The sequence below is a fragment of the Cydia pomonella genome, chromosome 21 (genome assembly GCF_033807575.1).
Source record: "Cydia pomonella isolate Wapato2018A chromosome 21, ilCydPomo1, whole genome shotgun sequence".
Classification (NCBI taxonomy): domain Eukaryota; kingdom Metazoa; phylum Arthropoda; class Insecta; order Lepidoptera; family Tortricidae; genus Cydia; species Cydia pomonella.
Window position 1 is genome coordinate 13,675,114 of NC_084723.1, and position 18,307 is coordinate 13,693,420.

General features: G+C 34.9%; 1 protein-coding gene across 3 annotated transcripts in view; it reads left to right on the forward strand.

Annotated features, from left to right (window-relative positions):
- LOC133529701 (clathrin interactor 1) overlaps nucleotides 1-17,017 on the forward strand; it is a 52,473-nt gene extending 35,456 nt beyond the window's left edge. For 2 of the 3 annotated variants that reach the window (XM_061867487.1, XM_061867488.1), the window contains 2 exons: nucleotides 1,758-1,874; nucleotides 2,888-6,967. In XM_061867487.1, the coding sequence (XP_061723471.1) occupies nucleotides 1,758-1,874; nucleotides 2,888-5,649 (2,879 nt within the window). In that variant the 3' untranslated portion in view covers nucleotides 5,650-6,967. Of the gene's footprint in view, nucleotides 1-1,757; nucleotides 1,875-2,887; nucleotides 6,968-9,729 lie in introns of those variants that run through there. The other variant, XM_061867489.1, reaches the window with a different exon arrangement.
- The last annotated feature ends 1,290 nt before the right edge of the window (nucleotides 17,018-18,307 follow it).

Consider the following 18,307-nt stretch of genomic DNA (forward strand, 5'->3'; position numbering starts at 1 on the left):
AGGTGTAAAGTCTCTCCAAGTGTTTTTAGATAAGCGCTTTTAACAGCTATAAAAATGTATGTTTGTTTATTTTTAAATCCCATTACGGTTTTAAGAGTGGACGCGTGATAATGAAATTGTAGAAAGCGTCTTTTCTTAGTTTCAAAACGCGATATGTTATATTATCTGTGTATATGCAAACACGCTCAAGTCAAAAAGATTGTAAGTAATAGTACATTATTGCAGAGGCCGGGAAAGGGCATTTAGTGGATGAGTTTTGTTTCCAATTTTTTGAAACGCTTGTATTACGTTCTATATTAACTAAAAGTTGCCCTAAAATTCAACTTTTATACTAAAAACGGCTTTAAATATGTTAAATTAACAAAATATATTTAAACAGATGCTTTCGCGCCCAAAACGCTCTTTGAAAATTGTGTGACGTTACAGTTTACGGTTTGACACATAACTACATACACACGTAGAAGATACGAACTGTCAACTGACATTTGTCATTTGTTGTTTATCGCCTAACTGTCAACAGTGTCAATCCGAGAGTTGTGACGTCATCAGAATCTTCAATGATGTTTCGAGTTTGGTCACGTGACGTGTGCCAAAAGATATTTTAAATTCAATATTTACAAAAATATGGTCATTACAGGTCCCCTAAAAAGTAGTTTAACATGTTCTTATAATCCAAAAGAATTTATTGGGATACAATTCTGCCCTAAGATTTGTAGATGGAAACAACCCTATTGGCTGTTTGCGTTTGTCTTAGTGGATACATGTTTTTAAAAAGTAAAAAACAATACGACACGACAATAATGGTTTGTTTTTGAGTTTGACCATAATGAAGAACTTCTCGGACTATTTTTGCTACAATAAGGTGAACATTTCCGAGCATATTGGAGAAATAGTACATTGTGCAACGAGAAGGGTACGTGAAATATTGGATACGAGGGTAATAATTGATTTACACACAATGTTTTTTCATCACACTTGCGAAGAAAAAACTTCCTAGGGAGTTATGGCTTTTTTTTCACAATCCATAACTCCCGCGGGAACAAAATAGGCCTTTGTCCTTCAGTACACCTGCATGAAATAAGACTTTTTTCGAGCAAGTGTGATGAATTAACAAAAAATTAAATCGACTTCAAAAATTACCAAAAGCGCCATACATGTATCTACAACATTTGAAGAGTTCCCTCGATTTCTCCATGATTCCATCATCAGACCCCAACGTGGTGCCAACGGGACCATCTCGGGGTTATAAATAAATTAATATTATAGGACATTATTACACAAATTGACTAAGTCCCACAGTAAGCTCAATAAGGCTTGTGTTGAGGGTACTTAGACAACGATATATATAATATGTAAATACTTAAATACATAGAAAATACCCATGACTCAGGAACAAATTATCCATGCTCATCACACGAATAAATGCCCTTATCAGGATTTGAATCCGGGACCATCAGCTTCGTAGGCAGGGTCACTACCCACTAGGCCAAACCGGTCGTCATCCGTCCGCCCGCTCCTTTTTTGAAGTCGGTTAAAATAGTACATTACGATACAAGTGCGAAAAATAGGAAATTCGAAACGAGTGGCGATAAATTAAAACACGAGTTGCGAATTACCTATTCGCACATGTATCGTACAACGTTTTACAATACATATGGCCCTTTCAATGTTCGACATAGTAACGTAATATGCTAATTTTCGCACTAGTGCTATAAAGTATCACCATAAGTACTGTAAAGTATATTTGTTCTCCGCAGCCGCTCCGGCGCCGGCCTCCAACGTGGACCTGCTGGGCGAGCTGGCGCCGCCCGCCCCGGCCGCCGCCCCCGCCCCCGCGCCGCTCGCCGACGTGACGCTGCAGCCCACGCACGCGGGTGAGTTGGCAGTGGGGACTCGCCCCTCCAACCGATTATAACGAAGCGCTCTGACTAGCGGCGACGAGCGAATAACGATCACTGACGTTTTTTCCGTGTTCAGTACGTTATTGTAAACCCGTAATTGTGTACTTGACACGTGTTGAATATTATAACAAAATTTTATTAACAAATACGTTGTATGGAGTGAGCACTCTTGGTCTTTTTAATTCTCTTTGACTATATTTACAATTAAAATGAAGTCTTATCGTCATAACCCCTTTACTCCCAGGATTTGAAATTTGCCAGCCCAATTGATGATATACATGATATGTGTGATTTCGATCACACATATATTTCTTGCAAAAACAATGAATTGATCGCTATTCGCTTTCCCGCCGCTGCTAAACCATTGCCTTCGATTCTAAAACTGAATTTAAACCTTAAACTTTTTATTGTTAAAAATGTCTTTTATTCCACTTTATAATAAAAGAAATTTGACGCTGTTTTTGGATACCTAAATTTAAACTTCACTATTAAAATTTCACAAGTTTTATTTTAGACCTTATAATATTAATAAATAATGTGGCCCTAGTGAAAAAGGGTACAATTATGGCAGTTTAGGTGTATAAGGGCATAAGTGTTACGTGGAACTTACACCCCTTTACACCTGCGCTGCCAGAGACTTGTACCCTTTTTCACTAGGGCCACAGTTATGTTTTTAAAAGACCCCCTCCCATTTCAATTTAGTTGAATTCTGACGCTCAAAGATACAATAATATACAGAAAATATTTATTTTCTATATTTGAATGAATTGGCGTTACGGAAGTTTGATTTCTACAAGCTTCAACTTACGTTTAATACGTAACAAAATTAAAAGAAACCGTTTTTGAAAACCTGCTTGCGACTTTTCTATCGTTTTACTACTTGTATACATTCAAAACACACTTTACTCCTGTCTGCATGATACGTGTCATAAATGTAACTAGTGTAAATACAGTTTTGGGCACATTCAGGTATTTTCCATTTCCAGAAAATGAAAAAACGAAAACGGACCTCCGAAGAGAGTTGAAAACACTTGTAGACGCTTTACATGGAGTTGAACGAGTGAGCTCCGCCAGCCAATCGAAAAAACTGGCTTCTCACCTCGAAGAAGTTCTCAAGATCCTCCCTGGACCCATCACAGTGCAAAAGCTAAGCCGAATTGATGAAAAATCCCTCAACAGTGAAGTTTTAGAAGTATTTGTGCAGTGTTTAAGCAGTGTAGTGCGTGTTTTGATAGCATCCTGGCCGCTTTTCAAGAATGAAATCTCGACCATGTTCACCGTTGAAGAAAGTTTTGAGGTTAGTCAAGAAACACTTGCTGTTCTATGCGGGTTTTTGAAAAATGAAAGTAACGAAGTCATTTTAAACGCTTTGGTGTCAATTTTGACAGACTATGTCAAAAGTGATGCAATTTTGATCGCTATTATTGACTGTAGTAGTGTCAAATTTGATAATGTAAGTGAGCGGTATAAACAGCAAAATGAATGGGAGAGCTATATTCAACTTTTGGTGACATTACCAGAAAGAATTGCTAATAAATTAGAGAAACATACACCTAAGAATTTCTCGCATGAGAACTATTCTTACAATTTGATCTTTCACATAATTAGAAGCATGGATTTTATGACCGAGTCAAGTTACGCACAGAATATACAGTATGATATTTCATACTTGTCGTTTTTGGTGTCAAAAGTGATAATCGATTACAATATGAGTGGAAATTCGGACGCCATATTTAAATTCATAGACACACTTATTGCTTGGTCGACCAATGAAACTGATACTATGTTCATCAGGCGGAAACTCATACATAAAATGTTCTTCCACTTAAACAGACAAGCCATAGATTTCATCTCACTGACATTGCTATACCGATCACCTATAGACTATAAAAACTCCGAACAAACAATTTTACATGTGCTTGGAGACAATTTTGATCAAAATAAAGATTGGAAAGAAATACTGACTTATAGAATACCTTTATACATTCAGCCGAAAGACTACAAAGATACCACTATACCAGAAAACTTGATATATTATTTATCAACAACAAAAGACAGCAAGGTTTTGACTGAATTAGTTCTGAAATTATGTAGAGTCTGGTCAGATGTGAAACACTCAAATGTAAGAGACATAACACATCATATGTACACTTCACAATTACTGATTCTTGCTATCAAATATTGTGTTATGATTCACACTGAAAACAAAGAAAACTGGTCGTTAAATGAAATAAAAACTGTCCTTTATAAAGGCATGTCAAAACATCTTGATGTGATGTCTCAAGCATTCAGGTGTATTGGTATGGCTACTATTGAGATTATATTGAAATTATTAGCAGAATTAGATGACACTGACAAAGCTGCAGAAAATCTTAGCTTTGATTATAAAGAAATGGGACCAAGTTGCGTTGAAATACATAATCAGCTCAAAGAATTAACGCATAAATGCATAATAGATGCAAAACGAAAGATACCAAAAGATTTCAAGCCCAAATCCATAGATTTGAAAGGAATTCTCGATCTAATCGCTATGAAAGTGATAGATGAACACCATAGACCTGTCCATAATAACACTATAATGACCTGTGCAGTCAAAAGCCCAGAGCAAACTAAAGAAATCGTCAAAACGATTATCTCAGTCAAACTTGACGCTCTAGATAAAAGCAAGACTTTGTCAGAGGATTTAGATTCAGATGACGATCTGCAACCTTACGATATGTCAAATGACATAGCTATTGCTGATAAAAATAAACCAGCATATGTCAGAGATTTAATAGAGCTCATAACTGAAGCTAAAGATGCAGAAATATTCGAAACAGCAGTGGAATCAGCTGAAGAATTAATCACTAAACAGCTCAAAAACGAAGATCCAAAACTGGCTACAGAATTACTAGACCTCTTCATACATTTGGATGCTAAATTCCATGTTGACGATTTCGATAACATCAAATTTAATACAGCTGTTGCTATACTATGCAGTCATCCTAAAGTTTGTGCTGAACATATTTGCAAAGAGATTCATACAGACGTCGGAAGATACTCTATTGCGACAAAAATCTTCATGCTAGACGTATTTTCTGAAGCAGCCAATAGAATTGCCGATGTCAGACCTCAAAGTGAACCAAAATTAGTTAAACCTGATGTTTTAAATCAAGAGGAAGAGAACGCTTCAGCAGAGGAAATCATACGACGCAGACTTATACAGAAAACTAGATATTTCCACTCAAAACGACCACATCCATTCGCCAAAGCTAAAAAGAATCAATTCGCCGCGGTTGCTGATAGTTTCTTCTATCCATTAGTTGGTGGATTTGGTATAAGACAGTTATCTCTAAGCCATCAGAACCAAAAGCAAGACATCGATAACATTCTGCTATTCAAATACTTGTCAGTGATTGGGAACATAATTCTAGCGTCGAAAAACTGTCCTAAATGCCCGAGCTACTGCTGGGATGTGGTTCAAATGATTTTATATCTCCGATACACACCGGACCCGAAAATACAATCATGCGTTATAGCTATGTTGGCTAGTGTGATTATAGCTTTACCGAAATTTATACTGCTGAGCGAGTTCGTTAAACCGATGGCTGAACTTCGGGCTTGGTTGGAAGATATGATAAAAGTAGATATAACTACACGATTGAACGGTCCTGCATCGGAAACTGCGATATTCGCAGCTCAAGTAATTTCTCTACTAGAGAAGAACTTGTGTTGTCGGTTGCGTAATGTAGGGCAGTTTGAGGATTAGAATTTGTATACAGCTTGGCCAGAAACGGTAGAGGACAAATGCAGCCGCTGCTCGAAGTTGCTGTGCAATCACGAGGTGTTCTGGACGAATGATATGACGATATCGTCGTATTTGCGCAATGTGCGGAAGTAAATTCGTTCGCTATGGTTGGTTTTTGAGACAAAACAAATCTATTAATCTTACTTAATGCTTGGGCATTTTCATTTTGACTTGGACTATAAAGCGCAACTGAATTGTATTTGACTTGGCCGTCAGTTTTGCGAGGATTGCGTACCGGCCACGCAGTTAAGTGAAAACGCTATTAAATTTAGTAAAATATATTAAAATGTATTGAACGAATTACGGGTGCTATACGTTGTTTGCAACATTGGTTATTTAAATAATTCTATTGCAGATATGGCGCCCAAATTATGATTCCGTTAAATTTTAAAATAAAACTAATGAGACCAATTTTTACTTTTTTACTAAATATATTTTATTAAGTAACTGTCTAGAATTATAACTTATTGCAAACATCTTTATATCTCGTCTGACAACAACAATAAATGGTATTGGTATATTACCTACAATGAAATTAAAATCATTAGGGATTATATTTATTTGTAGTCTTTACTAATAATATATTAGTAAGACTACAAATAAAGTTAAAGTAATTAAATTACTTTACGTTTATTTGTCTTTATTATTATTAAGATTATTTATAGTTTATTGTTAAAATTCTGTGAAATCTCTTTTAAATAAATAACAAAAGTTATTAATTTGTATCAAATATATTAGTTTTGAATAATTAGTCCCATGTTTTGTCTCGATAAAACCACCACTCCGCTACCGTCGACCAAGCTGTAGAAAAATAAAAACTATTATATTATGCTATGCTATACTATAATGGCAAGCCGCTGGCTCAGCCCAAACGTCTGATGTCAAATGACTCTGAATTTATCTAAAAATAACTTAGCTGTAAGAAAAACGTATTTTGTGTGATTATACAATAATGTAAGATTGTCTGTAGTTATTTTGTAAATTACTCTTAGTCTAAATGTTTGAAAAGCCACGTAGTAGAAATGCTGTGCAATAATTTGTAGTTATAATTTAACCCTTTGACCGCAAAAGACGTTAACTGTTATAAATATCAACCTTCGTACATTGCGACAAGGTTCACGATGACTCGCCGCACACGATTGCCGTGGCGTTTAACCTTTTGACCGCCAAAGACGTCATATGACGCGCGCGGCTACAGCCCAATATCAACCTTCATGCGTACCGACAAGGTTCACGATTACGCGCCGCGTGCGATAGGCGTGGCGTTCAAAAGGTTAAAGGGTTAAATACGATAGGGTACTGAAATTGTTTCAAAAAATGACTGAATTTAATGTGATGGCTATTGAATTTGTCATGTCAAGAAAAAAGTTGTCATGGCATTTTTTTTTTGCCTACACAAAATATGAAAACCAGTGCAATGTTTAAGTGCAATACCATACAGATTTCGTGATAACATGATAGTTTTGAATTACACAATTTGATTTTTTTTATACTACGTCGGTGGCAAACAAGCATACGGCCCACCTGATGGTAAGCAGTCTTCGCAGCCTATGGACGCATGCAACTCTTAAGTACAATGCTAAGCTATGTACGATCTCGTTTATCAAATTCGAAGGACGAAATTGTGTTATTTTACACACATAACTCCATAAAATTGCTCTAGTGTAAAATTAAGTGACATGTTCGAAAGAGATAACATTATTCAGTTTAAAATTTGATTTTGTTGACTTTTATGTAAACATAAGAAATTAAATCTTAGGTCAGCTCTAGTAATAAAAGAAAATCTTTGTTGTGAATTTAGAAAATAAAGTAAGTTAGTTTGCATAACTAAGATAACTATGTGTGAAATATATCTTAAAGTCTGGCTGATCTAATGTCACTAATATAAATTAAGTTTTACTTGTGTCACTGCTAATTTTAATCATATACAACATGCGTAATTGTTTTTATAGTTTTGTAGGCTATTATTCTTTTTTATTGTTCTGAATTGAATTGATATTTGTTCTAATTATTAAACTTGCTATTTTAAAGTTGTGACCTTCAATTATATATGTCTAAAGTCACAAATTTACTTTTCAAATAGACAACTCGATATCGGCCATTTTGATTATTAGTAGTAACTGTATGTAAGCTAGTTATAAGTTATATATAACGTAGACCTAAGAAATATTGGCACACATTACAAAGCGTTTAATTATTAAGGTTGCTATGGCAAATTTTATATGATTTTAATGCTTGTTATAATTTATTTGTGTCTATATTTTTGTGAATGTTTCAGAGTTGCTTGTTTTGCAAATGTTCCATTTATGTCCATTAAAATTTAAAATTATAAAAACCCACATGTTATACATATATTTGATAGCATGTTCTAAAATGCTTTGTTCAAACATTGAATTAACTGGTGTTATAAAATTAAAAAACTATGTTAAATGTGTATGTGTATGTGTTATGTTGCTATGTGTTGTGTTGTGTGTGTGTGTGTATCTTGTATAAAGACGCCACAGCAGTGAATTGGTTGTTAAATTGTTAGTTCCTTTTTACAATACCCGAAAACAAAAATTTTGGTTATTTTTATTTAATGATAAATTTGATAAATAAATTTGCAAAACTTATTAAAAAAATAACGATACCATACAAATAATACTTTTCTGTTAATCCAGAAATACCTGATGAATATTGACTTTGGCGATGATCTTTAAGATAATTGTAATTTAATTATTCTAATTATGAATTAAGGAGTAGTTTTAAACGCATGTCAGGGTTGGTGTCTATAAAATTAAATGTTATAGGTGTTTTATGCGAACATTCTAAATGTAATGATTTATTTAGAAAAATGTTAAACTGTTCCATTTTGTTATGTTATGAACTTTTTTCTAATTGGTTATGAAAATTTTACTTAAGAATTATTGGTAGTTTTGAAAATGTACCCACCGTGAAGTTTTAAACAATAAAGTTTTTTTAACTCTACGTCTACGTCATTTTAAATCATGCTTATGTTTTTTTGGGAGTCTTGTGTGTTTTGATTTTTTCTGTTGTAGTTTTGAGCGTTCTTAACTTAGGTGACTTAATGTTTTTTAGTGTTAATTCAATCTCAAATGATCTTGGTAACTGAATGTTCGGATGTCTAATTACAATGCCTTACAAATTAAACTAATATTAGGCCTAAAAATAAATAAAAAGTGTATATATATAGTCAGATATTAAAGAGTTGCATTGATATACAGGATGTTTATTTAGTCACCTGCAATAATTTACAGGGTGAATATATAGGTCATACTGAGCAACCTTTACTATGGGACCAACCCCGAAATCGCGAAATATATATATATATTCACCCCGTAAATTATTGCAGGTGACTAAATAACACCCTGTATACAATAAGGGGTCATCCATTAATTACATCTTACGTTTATGAGGAGGGAGAGATTCAAGAAAATGTGACATGTTGTGACATGGGGGAGCGGGGAGTGACAACATTTTTGACGCCACTTTAACTTCATCTTTAGCCGAAAATTGTTTTTTTTATTCGTATAGTTAAAGAACTAGATTTTGCAATGATAATCGTTTTTATTCATGTAATTTTATACCTTGGTTTCGTGTTATAAAATTTCAAATATTGCTTTTATGAAACATGTTTTTATTGAAATAATAAATAATTAGAACTGCCGATATCGTTATAGAATAAATCGCGAAATATGTGACGTCACACTAGGGGGCCTCCCCAGGTTTTCCAAATGTGACCAGATGTGACAAGGAGGGACGAAGGGGACAAAAAATCATTAAATTTATGTGACGGAATTTATGGATGACCTCTAATTTACGCTAAAATAAATTGAACCCTTTTTTCCTGGCCTGTTCGACCCGTTCAAAATTACCAAGATTGTATATATACATAAAATGGTACATACTGTATCTAATGTTAAATTTTATCCATCATTGTGTATTGTAAATATGCTGTTAATATGCAAAAACAAACTAAAAAATCACAAGAAGAAATAATTGATTAAAAAAACAGCCTATTTATCAAAATCTCCTAAACAGGTATCCAACCAACGCCCGTCGACTTCCTGCAACCAACGGTAACCAACCAAACCAACCAGGTTACCAAACCCGCAACCAAGCTCGGGGCAACCTGGGCCGATACCACCGGCGCCATCAACCTAGATTTAGACAACCTGCTAGCCCCTAGGTCGCCTAAAGCGGGCCCTGCACCTACTATAAATCAGTTAAAGTCTAGCCCAAATAGCCCCGCTAAACAACCGAATATGATGCCAATGTCATTCCAATACCAGCAGCCAATGAACATGAACTTGAACAATAATTTTGCTCCCAATAGGGCACAGTTTAATCAGAACCTTTTACAATGATATTGGATAATGGCTGATCCATGCCAGAATGGTTAGGTTGAGGTTTTTGAGCAATGGAGTTGTTTGTTTGGGAAAAATATGCTCAATTTTGTGCTTTTTTAACCTACTTAATTTAATAGTATTTTTTATCGTCATTTTCATTCCCAAACTATTTAATTATATAGTAATTATTTTTACTATGAAAAGGGAAAGAACGGTTTTTCCTTTAAGGACTTGTCTAGTTTTTTCATTGCTCTAAAATCTAAATGATTTAATATTAGAAATAGAAGACCTTTACTACGGGTTTGATATTAATAATGTAACAAAAGTACGCAGGGTCGACCGAGAAATGCTCAAGAAACCAATCACACTTTTTATTATAACTGAGATTTTTGAACAGTACATAAACGAAGGAACCTATTCAAAAAATTACCTAAATCATCCCTTTTGCTTGCATCTCAAAGGGACGGCCCTGCATGGCTTCTAAATTTCACATCACAAGTGAGTTGCATCAATAAGTTTCTTTACACATAAGCCACGACACCTATAACCACATAGGTACTTGAAAAATATTTACGTTTTACCTAACTCCCATGGGAAAAATTGTCTGCAAAAACCCACCCTGGAATTTTGACTAAATTGAATGGCTATCGAACTGATACGATATCGCGTCGGTGGGAATCAAGGGGTTAATGTAATAATGTACCGTTTTCAAACAATTTGATCAATTGATCATTCAGTTGTCGGTCAAATCTGAAAGTAGATACTTTTCCAACTACCCTTTTAGACAAGAAGGCCATTTCGAACGTACACTGACATGAAATACTTACTAATGTTATCTAATTATCACGCATTTCGCTTGTACATGTTGTCCATACATGTATTGGTGCAGGCGAGACGCAGTGTGCGTTCGAATTAGCCTGCATATATCCAACTGATTGAAATGATTGGCGACGCTTCCGCGACAAAAATATGCGCGAAAAAAGGTGCATCGTTATTATTAAAGTAGTATTGTATATAGTTCGACAGTGGTGCATATCAGCTTATATCAGAGGATATTATGTATGCATGTACATAAGATCGTATGCGATGTGCAATTGGACCTTAAACTTTCTTTTTTTGGTTATGAAATGTATATGTAAATTAGTGCTCTTTAGTCCGATTTGACGAAACTGGGAACTTTTCTAAAGGAGCCCACTGATTACCAGTTCGCCGGACGATATCGACCTGTCAGTTAATCGCGATTGTCAGCTTCTGCGAATAACTGACAGGCCGATATCGTCCGGCGAACTGGTAATCAGTGGGCGCCTTAAGATTAGTGAAATAGGTATGTATTAGTCAAAAACGACATATTTTCTATATGTATAGTAAAATGTGTAATTGTTTGATTGAGCCAAATTTACAATAGATTGGAAATTATTAGAAAATGATCATCAATTAGTTATTAAAGTTGACTTTAGTGTAAAAAATGTCTGTATAAATGCTACAAACGCTATATATATACGCTGTACTGTACATTCCTTGTAATTTCCTTAATACTAAAAATTACTTTTTGAACCTGATGTGTCTTGATAATTATTTAATCGGTTTTAAGTCGTTTTCATGATAGAAATAGGGACAAAAAGGTGGCACTATGTAGATACCGCCTAAACTGCTCTCAACGTGCTAAATATCACAATTGATCGAAAGCTTGCAAAGGTGATTCTTGTATTTCGATGCATGTTAGTCTAATAATAGCGTATACTGCCATATTACACGATATAATTACAAGATAAATCATATGTCTATACTCATGCAGAAATGAACATTTTTACATCAAACAAACACAGAACGTATTTCTAAGTGGGAACGTTTCTTGAAACATGATTTTAGAATAGTTTCACGTTTGATATACCCAATGACCGAAAAAGAAATAGGTCTCAATATTTTATTTCGATTGAATTTTGATGAGCACTTTTTGTTGCGTCATTTTGATACTAAATGTGTGATTCGATCCATTTTTATCACCACCGCCATGTCTTAATACTAAATGGAATTATGGAAACCTAGACCGTCATTAAGGGCCCCAGCGGACCAGTTCGCCGGACGATATCGGCGAGCGAACGACAATACCGATATCGGATCGCGATTGTCAGCGTTTTCGAGTAACTGACAGGCCGATATCGTCCGGCGAACTAGTAATCTTATAGGCAAATTAAATATACAATATGGGCATAATCGGAAAGCTCAATATAAAAAACGTAAACGTTGAGATTTTGATTTTACGAAATATAATAACCGTTTTTATGATGTAGCGAAGTTAATGTTTTAGATGGTTAACTTTTGAATGTTATTAGTACCAATAGGTTCCCAAATTATCATTGGCTGGTTTTAGCTTATATATACTACTAATGAGAATAGGTTTACTTCATATTTCTTCAATCAGTTTGGACATTTGCGTTTTCTTGAGATCGCTCAATAAAATATTAAAATATAATAATAATTGCATGGATTCAGAAAGATTTAAAGTAAAAACAAATTCGCATTCGCCCTAAACTAAAAGAGGTACTGTCGTTGCTTATCGACCCAGAAATTTAAGTCAAGCAGCGTTTTCAGTCAGTTTTCTGAGCAAACATTGTTTTGACCTAATGTTTGCTCTTCCCTTTTTCTATTGGAGCGAATGTTTCCATTTACCGAACGAACGCTCTCACTCAGAACAGTAAGTGCAAACGCGGCTTCAGACGACAAGTTCATGGGTCAAACGACTTATTTAATATTATGGTAAAGTACGGTAATGTGCAATATTATAATGGCTCAGTTTTACTCCAAATTCTGGTAAGTTTTGCTAAATCCGGTATGAAGTTGAAATATAAAATTAGTACCTTTAAAGCAGGTTGTAGCTTCGACTAGTTGTTTGGTGTTACGATAGAATATTTTTATACCAGCTTCTGATAATAATCTTAGTAGTGTCAAAACATAGAGGTAAGTAAAATAAGTGTTGTCGTTGGGTCTTTTTCGTGGTATAAATAAATCTAGGCTTATAACTTTTGGGGCTAAAAAAGGTCTTAAATGTTGTGTCTAGAATACCCTAAGCCTTGTTGAGTGCACTCCAAGATTCAGTCCTAATTTAAGTCTAAACTTATTTGTTCCAATGAATACAGTACCTTTTTATCGTGTTAAGGCATTGTATATTATAAAATGGTAAAAGAATGGTGTGAAATGTATACTATATGTACTTATTTAGGTAGATTGTGTTTACAATGTTTATCGAAATGTATTATTTGGCCATTCAACACTTTACAAATGTTTTCTGTGTAATTTGTTAAGGTGGCTTTAAATCGTTTAATTTCTTATTTATGAGATTTTAAATATGTATGTAAAAAATTCCACTTGTCTACACAATTCGGTAAATTTTGCATTTAATTTCATTCCAAATGTAGTATTTTTGGTAGAACTGAGTTGTGTATTAGGCAGCTATAATATTGTAATAGTCCCAATTATGTTTTGTGTTTAACAAGATAAAATATTTAGCTACTTTTATTTTGTAGGAGTGGAAATAACAAGTTAGGTTTACAAACACATTTCAACATTCTAAAATGTTTTTGACGGTTAACCTTTTGACGCCACAGTCGGTTTTAGCCGTCATCGGAAAGTCTTGCCAAGGACGCCAACGACGGCCGCAGCCGACAGCTTCGCCAATGCAATATGGACTTGGACTCCATAAAGTTCAATTTCGCTTAAAGAATCGCGATCACTTGGCGTCTTTCGTCGTCAGGCGTACAAGTCTCGGTCAAAACTGTTTTTAAATGCTTAGACTCAAGCGCTTCACACATCTTACTTTATTCAGAATCCTAAATTGTAAAGGTACTTATAGTATATTGTGCAACGAGGGGGGTAAGTTATAATATTCTTACCCCCGGAGTTACACACAATATTTTTCACCACTGTTGCGAAGAAAACTAAATCTTAAGCATTATAATTGACATGTTAGGCATCGAAGGCACAGACCTATCCGGCATTCAGCCACGATTGAAAATTCTGTTAAAATATTTTAAACCGCTATTAAACTAATAAAATTAAATATTTTTTAACATAAACAATAAAAATAAATTATATTATTAACTTAAAAGTAAAAACCAGAAGAACTGAAACTTAAATTTTAAAAGTAAAACTTTATATCTACTTGGTTCGTATGAATTGGTAACAATTTTTTTTTAAACTTACCTTTTTTGTCACAATTTATAACTCCCGCGGGATTCAGGGGCATGTATTCCTTTATCCTTAAATATACCTGCATGAAATAAGATCTTTTTCGAGCAAGTGTGATGAATACCACTGAATTAAGCAAGGTGTGCGATGCGCTTGAATGCATAAATCTTTTCCAACGTTATTTTTTTCTTGTTATTATTTAGGTACGACATATTTCCTATATATGTAACTGGACTAGTTAGTTCTGCAGTCCACACCGCCGTAGAAAGAGCGAGGGCCGCATAAAAAAACGCCATTGGGACCAATGCTCAAAATTGCTAATTAAAATATATTTTCCTGGAAAGTAGTTATCTTCGCTCTTACTTCGGCGGTTATGATTATGACCCCCAATCAAATAAAATTGCCTCACGATCCTGGTAACCAATGTAAACTAAAATCCTCAAAACAATCCCCGAATATGTAGTCCATATGGATATTAATGCAAAAAAAGTAACTCGGTTCTGCAGCCAAGGTATTAAATATCGACACGGACAAAGTGCCAGAAATATGTATACACGACCTTATTGCCTATACTTTAAGGCAGTGTATACATATTTTAGCACATTCTGTGTATATATTTAATACCTTGACTGTACAACATTTTGTGTCTGGAATATTATCATTGGCCGGAACACTGAGTATGTGATTTTTTGTTGCGTTTTTAATATCCATGTCGAGTAGATTTTTTTATACATGTTTTGTGGTTATATGACGTGCTTTCGTAATTCCTGGTGCGTACTTCGTTTTTAGAATTATTTTTCATCTACTACTTATATAAAAGTTTACTTTAATCATTCAATTGACACCAATTTGGTGTGATTTTTCAAATGCCAGATAAAGTATTGTTAAATTAAATACATTTCACGAAAGCGTGGTGAATGTGGTGGTGGCCGAGTGGATATGACGTCCGTCTTTCAATCCGGAGGTCGCGGGTTCAAACCCAGGCTCGTACCAATGAGTTTTTCGGAACTTATGTACGAAATATCATTTGATATTTACCACTAGCTTTTCGGTGAAGGAAAACATCGTGAGGAAACCTGCATACATCTGCGAAAAAATTCAAAGGTGTATGTGAAGTCCCCAATCCGCATTGGGCTATCGTGGGGACTATAGCCCGACCCCTCTCGCACATCAGAGGAGGCCTGTGCCCAGCAGTGGGACGTGTATAGGCTGAATTATATATAAAAATTATTATCACGAAAGCGATTGAATTTGCTAAAATTGTAAAATATGCTGATGAAATATTCATAGCCAGACTAAGCTCACTCGGCACCGTGTATGACAGCACAGAGTATGTTATTTTAAATGTCATAATTTCATAGAAGACGTTCATGATAATACTTACACTCTGTGTTATCAAACACGGTGCAGTTAGGTTAGCTTGATTCTCTATTAGATACATTTATCTATGGATTGAAAAATAAACCCTTAGAGATTTGAATTTATTTTAAATATCATGTAGAGTGTATATAATTTCTATTAATTTTGATAGCTCTTCCCCTTATTTTAAATGAATGGATATTTAAAAGCAATAATTACGATTAAAATTTATTTCTAGTTGATTATTATAATATTTTATTTTTAGTTTAGTTTTCAATGTTATGCAGTTACTTTCACACGCTTAATGATATAGTTTTCTAAATAAGAGCTGGGAAATAAATGTTGAACTCATTTTGTGACAATTCAAAGTAATTATACACTTATTGGCAATGTGCACACAAAGACAATTTGAAATAGAGGTGTATTGTCAAAGAAAACTTTGTAGCCACGTAACTTTACTGCCATCTTTCGACACATAATTAAAACTTTTAGAACGCCATTTGACTTTGATCCTTATTCTTTCACAGATATGTGTTAAATTTGTTAAATGTCATAAAGTGGCGCCATCTAATCAATGGCCAAAGGTATGCAGCATCGTTTCGAGCGTTGGCGCCATAACCTTTAGGTAGTGCCCGGTAAGATGTCGCCAATTTTTGATATTCAACAAATTGAACACATATCAGTGAAAGAATAAGGATCAAAGTCAATTGGCGTTCTAGAAGTTTTAATTGTGTCGAAATATGGCAGTAAATTCACGTGGCTACAAAGTTTTCTTCAACATTCCTCTGTTTCAAATTCTCTTTGGCACAGAGCATGGTGGGTAGTCAAATCAATCACAGCGGACGCTGTGGCTTAAATATAAAATATGCACAACAACGCCCGACCGTATCGTGCACATATATTTTTCAACCTACTTAACCCTTTGAACGCCAAGAGCCACTAAAGTGGTCGAGAACCATTTGAACGTCAAGAGCCACTAAAGTGGTCGTGAACCCTTTGAACGCCAAGAGCCACTGAAGTGCCTACCACGCCAACGACCACTAAAGGGGTCATGGCAGACGCTGTCAAAGCAATTTTACTGTTGACAGATAAGGTTTAAATTCGTTTCTCACTAGTTGAGATGTAGGCGTGTATGCCATATTTTGATGCGAGAGAGAAAGCGTTCAAAAGGTTAAAAACAATTTTGAGTTAAGTCACTATGATTAATGTGGCTTTTTTTTATCACTATATCATTAAGCGTGGACTGTATTCGCACAAATATCAACTGTATGTTTCCATGGAATGTTAAAAGTGGTTATCATAAAAGTATCGAATTTTTAGAGTAACTATTAGCATCACATGTTGGTTGGACCGGTGGACGGTCGGGATGGGCGTTTATTGTAAATTTGAGGACAATTATTATATTAAATATACATGAATAAATAATATAATACCCATGACTTGGTTTTAATTTTTCCAAATTACTTAAACCAATTCAAAAATATATATTTCTGCCCTTCGGGCGGAAAGCGTCAACTTTGCTCCCGCTGCGCTAAACGAAAATGCCGCTTTCCGCCTCCGTCGAGCAAAAAAATAGTATGCGCACCACGGGAGGAATCATACGACAATTTTACACGCGGCACGCAATGTCCTACTTTTCCTCCCGTGGGACAAAAATAACTAAAGCGTCACTGACATCCACACTTCCCGATATCGGACCCGAAATCAGTCCCGATGTCGGGCTTCATAATTGTTTTCCATTTCAAGGAATATCAGCACATCGTTATAACAATATTTGAAATGTAAAAAATACTTTATCTCTAATTGCCAAAATAAGTTCATCATTGGATATTTTTGCATAAGAACCATTTTTTACATTTCAAATATTGTTAACGGTCTGCTGATATTTGGTGAAACTGAAAAATATTCTTACTCGGGTCCGACGTCGGGCCTGATAAAGTGTGGATGTAATAAGCACTTAAGGGTCGAAACAGGATACCAAAGAGAATTTGAAATAGAGGTGTATTGTCAAAGAAAACTTTGTAGCGACGTAAATTTACTGCCATTTTTCGACACATAATTAAAACTTTTAGAACCTCATTTGATTTTGGTCCTTATTCTTTCACTGATATGTGTTAAATATCATAAAGTGGCGCCATCTAATAGATCAAAGGCCAAAGGTATCGTTTCGAGCGATGGCGCCACAACCTTTAGCCGATGCCCGGTAAGATGGCGCCACTTTGTTTATTTTGACGGCAATTGACGTAAAAATGACGTAATTTCACATACAGCCAGTTTTTTTTATGACATGCTAACATAACGCAAAAAAAAACTACAACGACGCGTAAAAAAATACTTGTTACACTGTTAAAAAACAAAAATATGTATCATTTAAATAATAAACTAACAATCTATTAATTTGTTGTGACAATAAGACTTTGGTCAAGTTTCTATATTAGTTAACTAAAGAGGTTGACACATTATTCATTATTGCGAAAAGACTAATTGGAATCAACTCTATGTAGCGTGACGTCATTTTTCCGTCAACGGCATGAAATGTACGGGACAATTTCGTGCTTCGAATTTGACAGGTCAACGAGGTGGCGCTGTACAGCTCCATACATTTCGCGGTTGTCAAAAGTTGACGTTTGACAATTGGCGCAAACATGGCGCAGTACAGCGCCATGTTTTGGATGTCAAAATAAAGAGCACGTTTTTTTTCATAGAATACCTCTCTATTACAATCA